The 11,267-nt window shown below is 39.1% G+C and overlaps 4 protein-coding genes across 6 annotated transcripts; 2 read left to right on the forward strand and 2 right to left on the reverse strand.

The window, feature by feature from the left end:
• Nucleotides 1-2,145: 2,145 nt before the first annotated feature.
• Nucleotides 2,146-3,354, forward strand: WRKY50 (WRKY DNA-binding protein 50). 2 transcript variants are annotated; one of them, XM_086250366.1, is made up of 3 exons: nt 2,146-2,602; nt 2,704-2,845; nt 2,982-3,354. In XM_086250366.1, exons 1-3 carry the CDS (start codon nt 2,377-2,379, stop codon nt 3,100-3,102), a joined length of 489 nt encoding a protein of 162 aa, XP_086106492.1. In that variant the 5' UTR covers nt 2,146-2,376; the 3' UTR covers nt 3,103-3,354. The 2 variants fall into 2 exon arrangements, with proteins under 2 accessions (XP_086106492.1, XP_086106491.1); XM_086250365.1 differs by having other exon boundaries at nt 2,150-2,602; nt 2,701-2,845; nt 2,982-3,351.
• A 184-nt stretch (nt 3,355-3,538) lies between these two features.
• LOC147278518 (protein PLASTID MOVEMENT IMPAIRED 1-RELATED 2-like) lies at nt 3,539-7,578 on the reverse strand. 2 transcript variants are annotated; one of them, XM_086250364.1, is made up of 3 exons: nt 7,353-7,578; nt 4,816-7,121; nt 3,539-4,725 (listed from the first exon to the last, which is right to left on the reverse strand). In XM_086250364.1, the coding sequence occupies exons 2-3, from the start codon at nt 7,095-7,097 to the stop codon at nt 3,603-3,605; spliced, it is 3,405 nt and encodes a 1,134-aa protein (XP_086106490.1). In that variant the 5' UTR covers nt 7,098-7,121; nt 7,353-7,578; the 3' UTR covers nt 3,539-3,602. The 2 variants fall into 2 exon arrangements, with proteins under 2 accessions (XP_086106490.1, XP_086106489.1); XM_086250363.1 differs by having other exon boundaries at nt 4,816-7,195.
• Nucleotides 7,579-8,311: 733 nt separating this feature from the next.
• Nucleotides 8,312-10,523, forward strand: LOC147278519 (S-adenosyl-L-methionine-dependent methyltransferases superfamily protein). The gene is made up of 8 exons (XM_086249574.1): nt 8,312-8,557; nt 8,681-8,789; nt 8,876-9,100; nt 9,202-9,301; nt 9,382-9,492; nt 9,597-9,680; nt 9,855-9,913; nt 10,088-10,523. Exons 1-8 carry the CDS (start codon nt 8,371-8,373, stop codon nt 10,278-10,280), a joined length of 1,068 nt encoding a protein of 355 aa, XP_086105700.1. The 5' UTR covers nt 8,312-8,370; the 3' UTR covers nt 10,281-10,523.
• On the reverse strand, nt 10,389-11,206 carry LOC147278520 (protein phosphatase). Its single transcript, XM_086249575.1, has 3 exons — nt 11,075-11,206; nt 10,809-10,893; nt 10,389-10,697 (listed from the first exon to the last, which is right to left on the reverse strand). The coding sequence occupies exons 1-3, from the start codon at nt 11,167-11,169 to the stop codon at nt 10,581-10,583; spliced, it is 297 nt and encodes a 98-aa protein (XP_086105701.1). The 5' UTR covers nt 11,170-11,206; the 3' UTR covers nt 10,389-10,580.
• Between the last annotated feature and the right edge of the window lie 61 nt (nt 11,207-11,267).

Here is an 11,267-nt window from a genome sequence, read left to right on the forward strand (position 1 = left end):
GAGACTTGGTAGTGTTGAGCTTTCTGGCTGCTGAATTATGGGCCCTTTTCCATGTTTTGAAGCTTGCCTGGGAGAGAAGAGCCAGTCTCCTTCGCCTGATCGCTGAATGTAATAAGCTTATTCATGGTCCTTATTAATGGTTATGAACTTTATATCCATTTCTGCGCCACTTATTAATGTTTGCTGAATCTCCCCACATCATATGATCATTAGTTATTATGGTGATGATTATCATTATGCATCTCCTTAAAGTTGCTATATGTTTGGCGGACCCGAGGCAATGGATGATGCTGTACTACGTCCCTGTAGGTTTGGCAGACATATTTTATGTCTCCCTGCCCAATACAGATGAGCATGGTTTGATCTTGAAAGCTCTTGCAAGGAAGAAACCTGTGGATGCCAGCATAGATCTGAGTGAGATTGGACAAAGGAAGGCTTGTGAAAAGAGGATGGATGAAGCTTATTTATTCATCTATCTATTCATGCTAGATCGATGAAGCTTATTTTGTTGCTTTTGAAGAGGAGGAAGAGAGGTCAACCAAGAGTTCAGATGATTCTCCATGCACTATCAAAGAAACTCATTTTGAGCAAGCACTGGCTAAAATCAGACCTTCTGTAACATACAAGGTATGGATAAATTTTGTGTTTGTGTGATTTGCACTTCAACAAATAATTGTTTCTTTTTCTCTCTTTTTGGCCATAAGACAATTCAATTTTTAAAACATTTCATTTTCCATTGCTTGTACAGAGCAGAAATTGCAGCGCTATGAGAAATTTAGGAGAGCCACTCAAGAAACGAAACATAAGCCACAAGTGTCCCATGGAAGAGTATGTTGTAAATGTTCATGTCCATAGAGCAATAACAATAGGAGGGTGAAACTGTGAAAGGAAAGCAAATTTTGATGGGAATTCTAGATTATAATTTTTTTTCCGTTTTGTCTTTTATTTGTTCGTATAATTTTATTGGCTTAGTGCCTCCAAAAGTTGCTTGTACTTCAATGGGGAAAAAGAAATTATGGTGAGTTTGGGTCTGAGATGCTACAGTATACATGAAGTTATTAGTAGTTTTGAACTGCTTTTTATTTCTTAGTTTGTGATAACTCCCACTAATACATGAAGTTATTATTAGTTTTTAACTGCTTTCTATTTTTAAGTTTGTGATAACTCCCACTAATATATGTAGTAGAATGATAATTTTCTCTTTTAACGGTATTGCTTAGCTACCGAACTTGATATTGACATCATGAGATTCCAAAATTGAAACTGATGGCCAGACTCTACTATTACTCAGTGGACCTTTTAACAATGGCACTGGAAGTTACCCACTAACTTCCTCGTTAACAATTTCACAAGGGATGTCGGCTATCCTAATCCTAATTTTGTGTGCTGAGTGTTAAAAGATAAACAAGTAAACAACTCTGGGGTAAGTGAAATTTAAATGAGACCCTATAAACTTTGACCATGTTTCTCTGGCACTGAGACTTAAAACTCTTGGTAATCATTGAACGATGGGTCTGAATGATGAGTCATGAGCTTGAGACGTTTGCAAGGGGAAACATCCAAATCAGATTGATTGGTAATTGACCCGCTTAAACCCATTTTATGGATGATTATTGAGAAGTAAAACTAGTAAGGAAAAATTTGATAAATTCAATTCTTAACATTAGAATTTCGACTTATGAATCATTATTGGATCTATTCGTATAACTATATGAATTCTTATTATAAACGAATTCAATAATTAGTTGGTAAAGCTTCTTATGCATTTGTAATTAGTAGATAGTAAATAGGCATATGCTTAAGCCCATGTGGAGAAGCAGAGTCCGGAGGACTAGGAGCCGTACTAAAGAGCACCGTGGGGACTGGATCAGTCAAGTACAAGACTCGTTGTTCACGTTCAGTCTAGCACCGTATAACAAACGCGCACAGTAAGATATGTGGTGCAATGAACCAGTTGATCACGGCTCAAATCACTATTCAGTATCACATTGACTTATATATTCTTTGTATGATGTGAAGGGGTTTGGTGTAAGGCTCTAAGCACGAGACGTCGAGGTTTGAATTAAGTATGAGTCACACAAAAGAAGCATTTTAAGTCTTCTCCCAAGTCATCCTTGGCATGTCCCACTTTCATGTCCTCACTGCACCTTTCTGGGTTTTGGTTTTTGGGCTCTCTGTGTGTGTGTCCATATCAGTCTATGTGGCACTTCTTCTACTCAGCATCAGCATTGAAGTTTCCTATCACCTGCAAAGGAAGGTCACCGTGAAACCACCTTGCAAGCCAAGGAAATGATTATATTATATATCTATACCATCAACCTTCAGTTTGATCACAATGGTAAGACATTATATTTATCATAGCTTCAACATACCCGAATGTCTCGTAGCAACTCTAGATCAGTAGAGTCGCCTGCAGAGAATGATTTTTCCGACCAGTCCAATTTTGAGCTTTCCGACTACTTCATGTTCGGCGAGTGGTTGGATGATGATCCAGCTTCCATGGCTTCGGGGTCTCTCCAAAATTTTTCAGTTTACCAAGCAAATGAAGTTGATGATCAGTCTGGTGGAGGCAGCAGCCAACTTGGAGCTGGGTCTTCTAGCAGTAAGCATATTCATTCATAAAGTATGTTATTCATTTATAAGTACATATTCATTGATTATCTCTCTCTCACATGCTTGAGGCATTTGGTTGTGTGTTAGTAGGAGAGAGTGGAAGCAGAAGGGAGAGACAGGAAGTTAGAGAAAGAGTTGCATTTAAAACAAAATCAGAGGTTGAAATATTGGATGATGGGTTCAAGTGGAGGAAGTATGGGAAAAAGATGGTGAAGAACAGCCCAAATCCAAGGTATATAACACTAGCATATCACGGGTAACATTATTGTGCAGAATATGAAGGTTTTATCTTCTAATTCGTGATAAGAATGATTGTTATAAGATTTTTAGACATATGTGATTTAACCATGTTTTGTTGAAAATTGCAGGAACTACTACAAGTGTTCAGTTGAAGGCTGCCCAGTGAAAAAGAGAGTTGAAAGAGAAAGAGAGGATCCAAGGTTTGTAATCACAACGTATGAGGGCGTTCATACCCATCAAAACCTCTAATTTCGTGTTATGAACATTTTGGAGTTTCGGAGGAAGAGAAGGAAGGAGGGTGCTGCTGACATCATGAACATTTATGTTTTGAACATTTTTATGTCATGAACTTTTTTGTGTCCTGAAACTTTCTTCTAACCGAAGTAATAGTCAATGAGTCAAAATGTCAAGGCCACAAGTATTCAATGGAATGGTTGGCCACCAGCACAACCCAAAGACTCCGGCATGGCTTTAATGTAACCAGCAAATTACCATTTCATCAGGAAAATGAGAAATATAATTTCTTGTTCAATAGGAAAGCAGGACGATTTATCTTACAATTAATGCATATCAATCGGTCTTGTGTGAAGTCTAATACAACAGATTCTATCATAAAAAAAATAATAAAATATCTGTGCACAAAATAGACCACATGGCCTAATCATGTAAGTATGATACCAGCAAGAAGCTTCAACCATCTATTCACTCTACAAACAAAAGAATTTACACTAGGAAAGAACATCCAAATATTACATTTTACGTGTGGCTTTTATGGTTTCATCTGGAAATATGACATTAGGGTTTCGAATATGTGGAGCTATCAAATCTTTACAGGTAGCTCCCATTCCTTGAACATGAGAGGAGATGCTCCACAAACTATCCCTATGCTGCATCTTTGCTGAAACCAGTGGGGATGATCTTACAATGGCATTTGAGTTTGGAAGTGGAAAACTAAAAGTCTTACCCATGCCACTGGCGAGCAACCATCGGGACGCAGACTGCAGTTGTGTTGTGGTACCCCAAAGCTGCCAGTTGCCAGGCTCAGTATCCACCCCGGCAAGATGGACGTTGATGATTTTGAACTGAGGACTGCCTTCTTCATCTCCTTCATTTGACTTCCCTTTTTCCTTGTCATCAGTCTCCTCTAAGACTGGCTCATCATGTTCTTCCTCCTTGCTATCATTTAACACCACGCTAGGCACTTTTTGCATTAAATGGGCTACAACTCTCTCCACTTGGATTAGAGCAAGCATTGGAGCACCCGCTGGTTCATAGTTTCTGAATGGATCTCTAAGCTGCACCATGAGAGCAATTGTGAGGTTGTTCCCCAAGAATCCACACTCCCTACCTGATAACTCCCTGCAGTTAATGTCTTGTGTCAACCTTCCACCAACCAAATCTGTGCACTTGGCATCATGGGCAGCAAGGATCTTTAAAATTTGCTCTCTGCTGTGATCTTCATCACCAATGATTTTAGCATCTAGCCTCAACCACTCTTCCAATGATAAACACAAAGCCATTAATCCATCAGCATCATCATCACAGTCTCTGAAATCCCATAGTTGCAATCCTTCAACTCCTAACCTGAGAATCTCACCACGATTGGCACTCTCCCTTTCAAAGGTCGACAACTTCCCACCAAACCGAGGATATATACTTGAAGGTGCCTCCCCATCTGACATGTGAGACTGTATTCTTAGCCCTTCCAGTGAGAGGGCTTCAATCTTATCCATAGCCAAAGGAGCAAGACTTTCTAGAGAAACATAGTCTGATCCCATCTCACTACCTATAAATTCTGATCTCTGGTTATTACAACTCCAACTAGATGGAAATCCTTCATCATTCCTCTCGCCAGATAAAATCTGCTCAAACCTGAAACAAAATTGAAAAATAAGCCAACAAATATAGAATATTTGAAGTCATGGTACTTCAGAGAGCAATGTAATTATTGTGCACACAAACCTCTCGGACTCTACTATGCTTGGTACTGCCTCCCATGCTACTTGTTGTATTGTCTTCCCAGTAATATCTTCCAAAGGCATTAGTTTATTCACCCACACATGCAGCTTGTCAATTCCAACCAATGCCAAATTCTGCAATATCTCCATAACATCATAACCCATTTGTGCCGGTATAACAACTGGCTTAGATATTTGAATGACCAAGTTCGTACCATTTTTGGCATTCCTGAAAAGTGAAGGATTCATAGAACGCAAAAAGCCTCCACCCTTCATCCGAACATAAGGACCAAAGCCTTCTTCTAGTGGAGGTAGAAGTGGCTCTTCAAGGGGGAGCTCGATTGGACTACCAAATCCACCCGACCGGGTGTGAGGAGAATTCTGAAAGTCCTTTTCATTTAATCCCCATTCTCGCATCAAAGCTTCAGTCTCCAAGTCTTCAAGAATTTTGGCCTTCCTTCTCTTTAATAACTCACTGACTCTCATCTGCTCTTCTTCAGCAGCTTGAATAAACAAAGACAAATCAGAATTCTCAAAACAATCTCCACAATCAGAACCCAGTGAAACAGAGGATCCAATTTCTGGCTGCTCTTCCTTCCAATCAAAATCGAAAAGTAGGTTTCCTGAAGCCAGAGCCTCTTTTTCAAACTCTCTTAAAAGACGTCCTCTAGGAGACTCGGGATCACTATCAGAACTCGTGCAACAGTCCATCCCCAGGATGTGTAAGAAATCACTCGACACAGATTCAGTAACATCATCAAAGCTAAGTGATTTTTTACCTTTTTCACTTGCTCTGTAAGTTGACTTAAGCTCCATGTGGTTTCTTTCCTCAAGAAACTCTCCTGGAGTGAACGGAGGATCCAACTCTGCTGATTCTGAAATCAACTGAAGATGAGAAGCTGACTCCACCTCTTCCATGGTTGCTCCTTTGGTGCATATGCTATCTTTTTCATGTTTTCTGTCATCCACCATACCCTCATTCACATAATTACCACAGGCATCCTTTGAAATAACCATAATCTTCTCATCAAGGTCTATGTCACAATCCTTAATGATCTCATCTACAAAGATAATCTCGATTGCAGAGTCATCATCAGCATGATCAGCAACTTTATCAGATTTTAACTGTTCCTTCTCAGACATTTCTGTCCCCACTTCTAAAATGGTAAATTCTACTGAATAGTCCTCATATTCTTCAATTCCCTTAGAAGACAAAGGGCCCAGATCAGGCTTCGGTTTGAGCGGCACCACATGTTCAGAATCTGACTCCATTGCATTACACAACTTGCCCTCATCAAGTGTCTGATATAAAAAATTAATCGACTTGGAGAGCTCCAACCCTCCGGTCAGCAATACTTCACCACAAATCTTCAAATCAAGAGACTGAGATGAGAAGGCCGGCCTGGAGTTTACATTACTTGGCACACTCCCAACTCGCCGAAGCATCCTAGCACCATTATCCGAGGTACTTGACCTTTTCTGCACTGTGTTTATAAGCTCAGGAACATTTGGAATAGCACTCAAATTAACAAACTTATCCTGCGTCACCAAAAATCCCAAACTAGCATTTAGATTAGCACCTCGAGCCTTGCCCGAAAGGTTAAAGCTTGTTGTCCATTTACCATAACTCTTTTCCCCCTCTAACTCCTCAAAAGTAAGCGGTAACAACCTAGTAAGATCCACCCAATGCTTTCCAATATCAAGCTCCGGTGCCCCACTCACAGAAACGTAGATCAAGAAAAGCTTCTCCTCATACTTAACCGAATGGTTAGGGCCATTTCTACTTCCATACACAGAACACCTATGCATCAAAGTTTCATCAAATTCAGCTATGCCCTCTACAACCCTTGAATACCGAGTCTTTAGCACTTCATCCTTCCTCTTCCAATGCACACATAGACTAAGATTGTTGAAACTCGCAGGCAACCCTTCAAGCGAATGGACATGGAGGTAAAAATAACAATTGAATTTCCGATTCCCAATATGAGTGAGAGCCTTTAAGGGGTTCTTCCAATTCCATATCGAAGATGATTTCCTCTCCTTATGCCAAAAATCTTCCCTAAGAAAACTTGGGTTTGAGCTTGATTTTGATGGTGAATTCGAAAAACGGGTTTTTCCAGCAGATTTGGATCGTACATCAGATGGGGAAAGCAAAACCTTCCGAGGGGATTTATGCAAGTAAAGGGCTTTGCTTATTTCCTCAATGTCACGCAACAATTGACCATGGTTTGAATTCCCAGCACTGTCATTGTTCTTAGACTCGGACTCAGTTTTGTGAAACATCATCTTTGACTTCGCATCAAAAACAATCTAACACAATAAAGAACCAAAGACACCATGGAAATTGTAAGCAATTCAGCTTTTCTCTGATATCTTAAGAGATTCTTTTGGATCACACAACCAAAATAAAAAGGAAAATATATAATTAGCACACAAACATATTTAGAAAGAACCTGATACATCAATCAAAATAACACTAATATAATTATATCCCACATCGAAAGAAAAGCTAGGAAAAATCAACAAAATTACAATACTAACATCGAACAAGCATCTCTTCTTCTATTCCTCGGGCGACCTCGCTTAGGCTCAGTCTATGAACTCCGTATCAGATAAGTTGCTCCCGGGAACCGTTTGGTTGGTTTAGGCAGTATTTCCTCGGAAACCGTGTAAAAATTTTCCGGGAAAATGTTAACGTGAGAAATTTCGAAGGCGACGGAAGGAAAATAAATGTGTCTTTGTCTTGTCCGTTGGAAAGTGGAGTAGGCGAATCGTCATGTGAACTCATCACTGCTGCACAGGGTCATAATTGCCTGTGCTCAAGTCCATGTTAACTGTTGGATATTATTATATAGGCTTATTACACTTTATCTACCTGAATTTTGAATTTAATCTCACTTCACCACCTAAAAAAAATTGTGTTAATTTACCACCTAAATTAAAAATTTATTACAATATGTCACTTCTGTCTCATTTTATCTAAACTTTTGTTAAAAATAAGAGTATTTTGGTATTTTCAAATCAGTTTTTTATTATCTTCTTTATACCACTTTTGTTTAATTTTGTCTAAATTTTTGTTAAAAATAAGAGTATTTTGGTATTTTCAAATCAGTTTTTTATTATGTCAAAGAAGATAAAGTGTAAAAAAACTATTTTTTTCTAACAATATGAACTTGAAAAAGATCAAAACACTCTTATTTTTAACAAAATTTTAGATAAAATTAGCCAGAGGTGGTATATTGCAACAAATTTTTAATTCAGTTGGTAAATTGATACAATATTTTTTAGGTGGTAAAGTGAGATTAAACCCAAAGTTCAAGTGGGTAAAATATAAAAAAGTCTATTATATATGAGTTGGACTTTCTAGTAAGCCCGGTCCACCAAAGACCCAAGTCCAAAAAGGTCAAAATCATGTAAAAATGGCCCAAGCCCAGGCCCAGAGTCTGTCATTGGTCAATGACACTGCAAGACAAGAGTGCCAGAGTAGGCTGAGTAGCTAATCTAATCCACTAACCAGTTCCAGAAAAAGCAAGGCAGCAAGAAGAGCAAGAAAGTAGGAATGAATGGTCTAATACAAGTACCGTATGATGCTACGGTGCGTTTTATGCTGGCTTCACTGGAGCGCAATCTGCTACCGGATGCCGTTATAAGGAGGCTGACCCGCTTGCTCTTAGCGGGTCGCCTTCGCTCCGGTTACAAGCCCTCCTCTGAGCTCCAACTCTCTGACCTCCTCCAATTCGTACAATGTAAGTCTGTAACCCTCCTCTATAGTGTCCAATTTATACATCAATTATTGTTTGGAATTTTTTGTTTTTACATTTTTATTGCATAAATGTGAATCATTGTGTTTGTCTCTCCTACCCCTACAGCTCTAAAAGAGATGCCCATAGCCATAAAGACTGATGACCCAAAAGCTCAACATTATGAAGTACCAACATCTTTCTTCAAGATGGTGCTTGGAAACAATCTCAAATACAGGTATTAATTTTTGGGTTGCATTTGCTTTTAATTGTTTGTTCCATTATTTTTGGGAGCTGATCTCCTTTTGGTATGAACTAATGCAGTTGTTGTTACTTCACTGATGAATCAAGCACCTTAGAGGATGCTGAGAAAGCAATGTTGGAGCTGTACTGTGATAGGTCACAGATACAAGATGGTCACACTGTTCTTGATGTTGGATGTGGCTGGGGGTCGCTCTCTTTATACATTGCACAGAAATATAAGAACTGCAAGGTTACAGGGATCTGCAATTCAACAACACAAAAAGGCTTTATAGAAGAGCAGTCTAGGTAAGAATTAGAATGCCAACCAGATTGGCTTGTATTCCTTATTAGTTGCCAGACTATGTGCTGCTGGATTGACCCATGTCATTTTGTTACCTATTTACTAGGAATCTTCAGCTGCAGAATGTAGAGATCATTGTTGCAGATATTAGCACATTTGAAATGGAGGCATCCTATGACCGAATATTTTCCATTGAAATGTTTGAGGTAAAACTTTCTTCCTGCTATGTGATAAATATCATGTTTGTTCTTGATTTGGTTGGAGAATTGGGATCGTCCTATGACAGCATATGAAGAACTACAAGGATCTTCTGAAGAAGATATCCGGGTGGATGAAACCGGATGGCCTTCTGTTTGTTCATCACTTCTGCCATAAAGCATTTGCTTACCACTTTGAGGTGAACCTAATGAAGATTTCATTTTGCTTGATGGCACATCATTATTTGGCTACTTGGAGTCTTGGACTGGACTCATAGTGCTTTCCTGCCTTTCTCTGTTGTAGGACAAAAATGATGATGACTGGATTACTAGGTACTTCTTCACTGGAGGTACAATGCCTTCAGCAAATCTACTACTTTACTTCCAGGTGATCCCTTTACTTTCCCACTGTCAAACTCGTGAGTATAAAATGTAATCATTCCCTTGTTAATAATCTGACTGCAACAAGGCTTGATGATCTTGTAGTATACTAAGCATGGAGGTGATTCAGAGTTCATCCAACTCACTTGTTAATGGCTTCTTGGTAATGATTTTTGTGCAGGATGATGTTTCCATTGTCAATCACTGGCTTGTCAATGGGAAGCACTATGCAAAAACAAGGTAAGGATGAACTCTCTAGTCTCTTTAAGGTTAACAATGGTGCAATAGCAATTGTGCTGAACTCCTCCTGCCAAAAATACTGAAAATTCCTCTGAACCTCTTTTTCCAAAGTTGCATTGGGATGCCTCAGATACTAAAACAAAGCTGAAAAGTGAAAACCCTTTTGTCTTGCAGTGAAGAGTGGCTGAAAAGAATGGACCAGAATTTGGCTTCCATAAAACCGATAATGGAGTCAACTTATGGAAAGGAATCAGCTGTGAAGTGGACCGTATATTGGAGAACATTCTTCATTTCTGTTGCAGAACTCTTTGGGTATAACAATGGAGAAGAGTGGATGGTTGCTCTTTTCCTATTCAGAAAGAAATGAAGTAATCAAAGCTCCATCTAAGTACGAGCCAATGCCAATGGAAAATAAGTGTATCTTTGTTGTGCAATAATGTTACTGTTGAGATTGTAAAAGCAGAAACCCGTGTAATGCACTCTTCAACTTATCATGATGTTGATTAATAGCTCAGAAAACATACAGTCTAGTCATGTTAAACGATTTGCTGGTTGAATACAGCAAATTCTATTACAAAATAAATAAAGGTTGAATACCTATCTTGAACAATCCTAATCTCTCTATTTTCTATTTCTCTAATTCATTATGAGACGTGTGAAACAAATGCTACTGAGAAAGACCAGTAGGACCGCCATCAGTTTTGGTTGCACCAACTTCAATGGTGGAATTCACAGGCCCTTCAGCCTCCAAGAAGCGACTCAGCTGTTTATCTTCCAAATGTTCCTGCCGATACGAAAACAAAAAAACCCAGAAAATGAATTTAGAAACTATTCAGATTTCAGAACGATGATTCCAATAAAAATTTAGGAGGAGAAGGATATGTAGAAAACGCACAGAGAGGCACGCTTTGTACTTCTGCCACTCTGAAACGCAATCCTCTTTGTCCCATTGACCCTTTACGAACTTCTCTGAATACCACCTGAACATAATAACAATACCACAAAAATGAAAAATTGGATTGAAACGTATGTGATTGTGTCTCTGTGTGTTGTAAGATTCGAGAGAGTGAGATTAGGGTTTAAGAGGGGGTTTAAGGGAATAAAAGAAGACCCTTTACCCATGGAGATGATAATAAAGCGAGAAAGAAAGTGAGGAATGACCTGTTGAAGCAATGGTGGTAAGCAGCTCTGAGATTGGCACAAGGTGATGTTGAAGAAGAAGAGGGGCTTTTCTTCGTGTTCTTCGTGATCCCCATGTCACAAACCCATCAAAACTGGCAAGTCCGAGTTTTTCAATCTCGGATGAAACGTGTTGGGCTGATTATATCCTCTGCTTGGTTTGGGCCGTTTCAAC

This window comes from Dryas octopetala, chromosome 7 (genome assembly GCF_963921425.1).
Source record: "Dryas octopetala chromosome 7, drDryOcto1.1, whole genome shotgun sequence".
In the NCBI taxonomy this organism is placed as follows: Eukaryota; Viridiplantae; Streptophyta; class Magnoliopsida; order Rosales; family Rosaceae; genus Dryas; species Dryas octopetala.

Bases quoted from the DNA above. Each gene is read 5' to 3' on its own strand.
- WRKY50 (XM_086250365.1), top strand. From the start codon at position 2,377: ATGTCTCGTAGCAACTCTAGATCAGTAGAGTCGCCTGCAGAGAATGAT. The intron at 2,603-2,700 runs GTAAGCATATTC...GTTGTGTGTTAG, and splicing joins TGGAGCTGGGTCTTCTAGCA to TAGGAGAGAGTGGAAGCAGA. The intron at 2,846-2,981 runs GTATATAACACT...TGAAAATTGCAG, and splicing joins AAGAACAGCCCAAATCCAAG to GAACTACTACAAGTGTTCAG.
- LOC147278518 (XM_086250364.1), bottom strand. From the start codon at position 7,097: ATGATGTTTCACAAAACTGAGTCCGAGTCTAAGAACAATGACAGTGCT. The intron at 4,726-4,815 runs GTTTGTGTGCAC...ATTTTGTTTCAG, and splicing joins AGCATAGTAGAGTCCGAGAG to GTTTGAGCAGATTTTATCTG.
- LOC147278519 (XM_086249574.1), top strand. From the start codon at position 8,371: ATGAATGGTCTAATACAAGTACCGTATGATGCTACGGTGCGTTTTATG. The intron at 8,558-8,680 runs GTAAGTCTGTAA...CTACCCCTACAG, and splicing joins CCTCCTCCAATTCGTACAAT to CTCTAAAAGAGATGCCCATA. The intron at 9,302-9,381 runs GTAAAACTTTCT...GTCCTATGACAG, and splicing joins TTTCCATTGAAATGTTTGAG to CATATGAAGAACTACAAGGA.
- LOC147278520 (XM_086249575.1), bottom strand. From the start codon at position 11,169: ATGGGGATCACGAAGAACACGAAGAAAAGCCCCTCTTCTTCTTCAACA. The intron at 10,894-11,074 runs GTCATTCCTCAC...TATTATGTTCAG, and splicing joins TACCACCATTGCTTCAACAG to GTGGTATTCAGAGAAGTTCG. The intron at 10,698-10,808 runs GTGCGTTTTCTA...TCGTATCGGCAG, and splicing joins AGTACAAAGCGTGCCTCTCT to GAACATTTGGAAGATAAACA.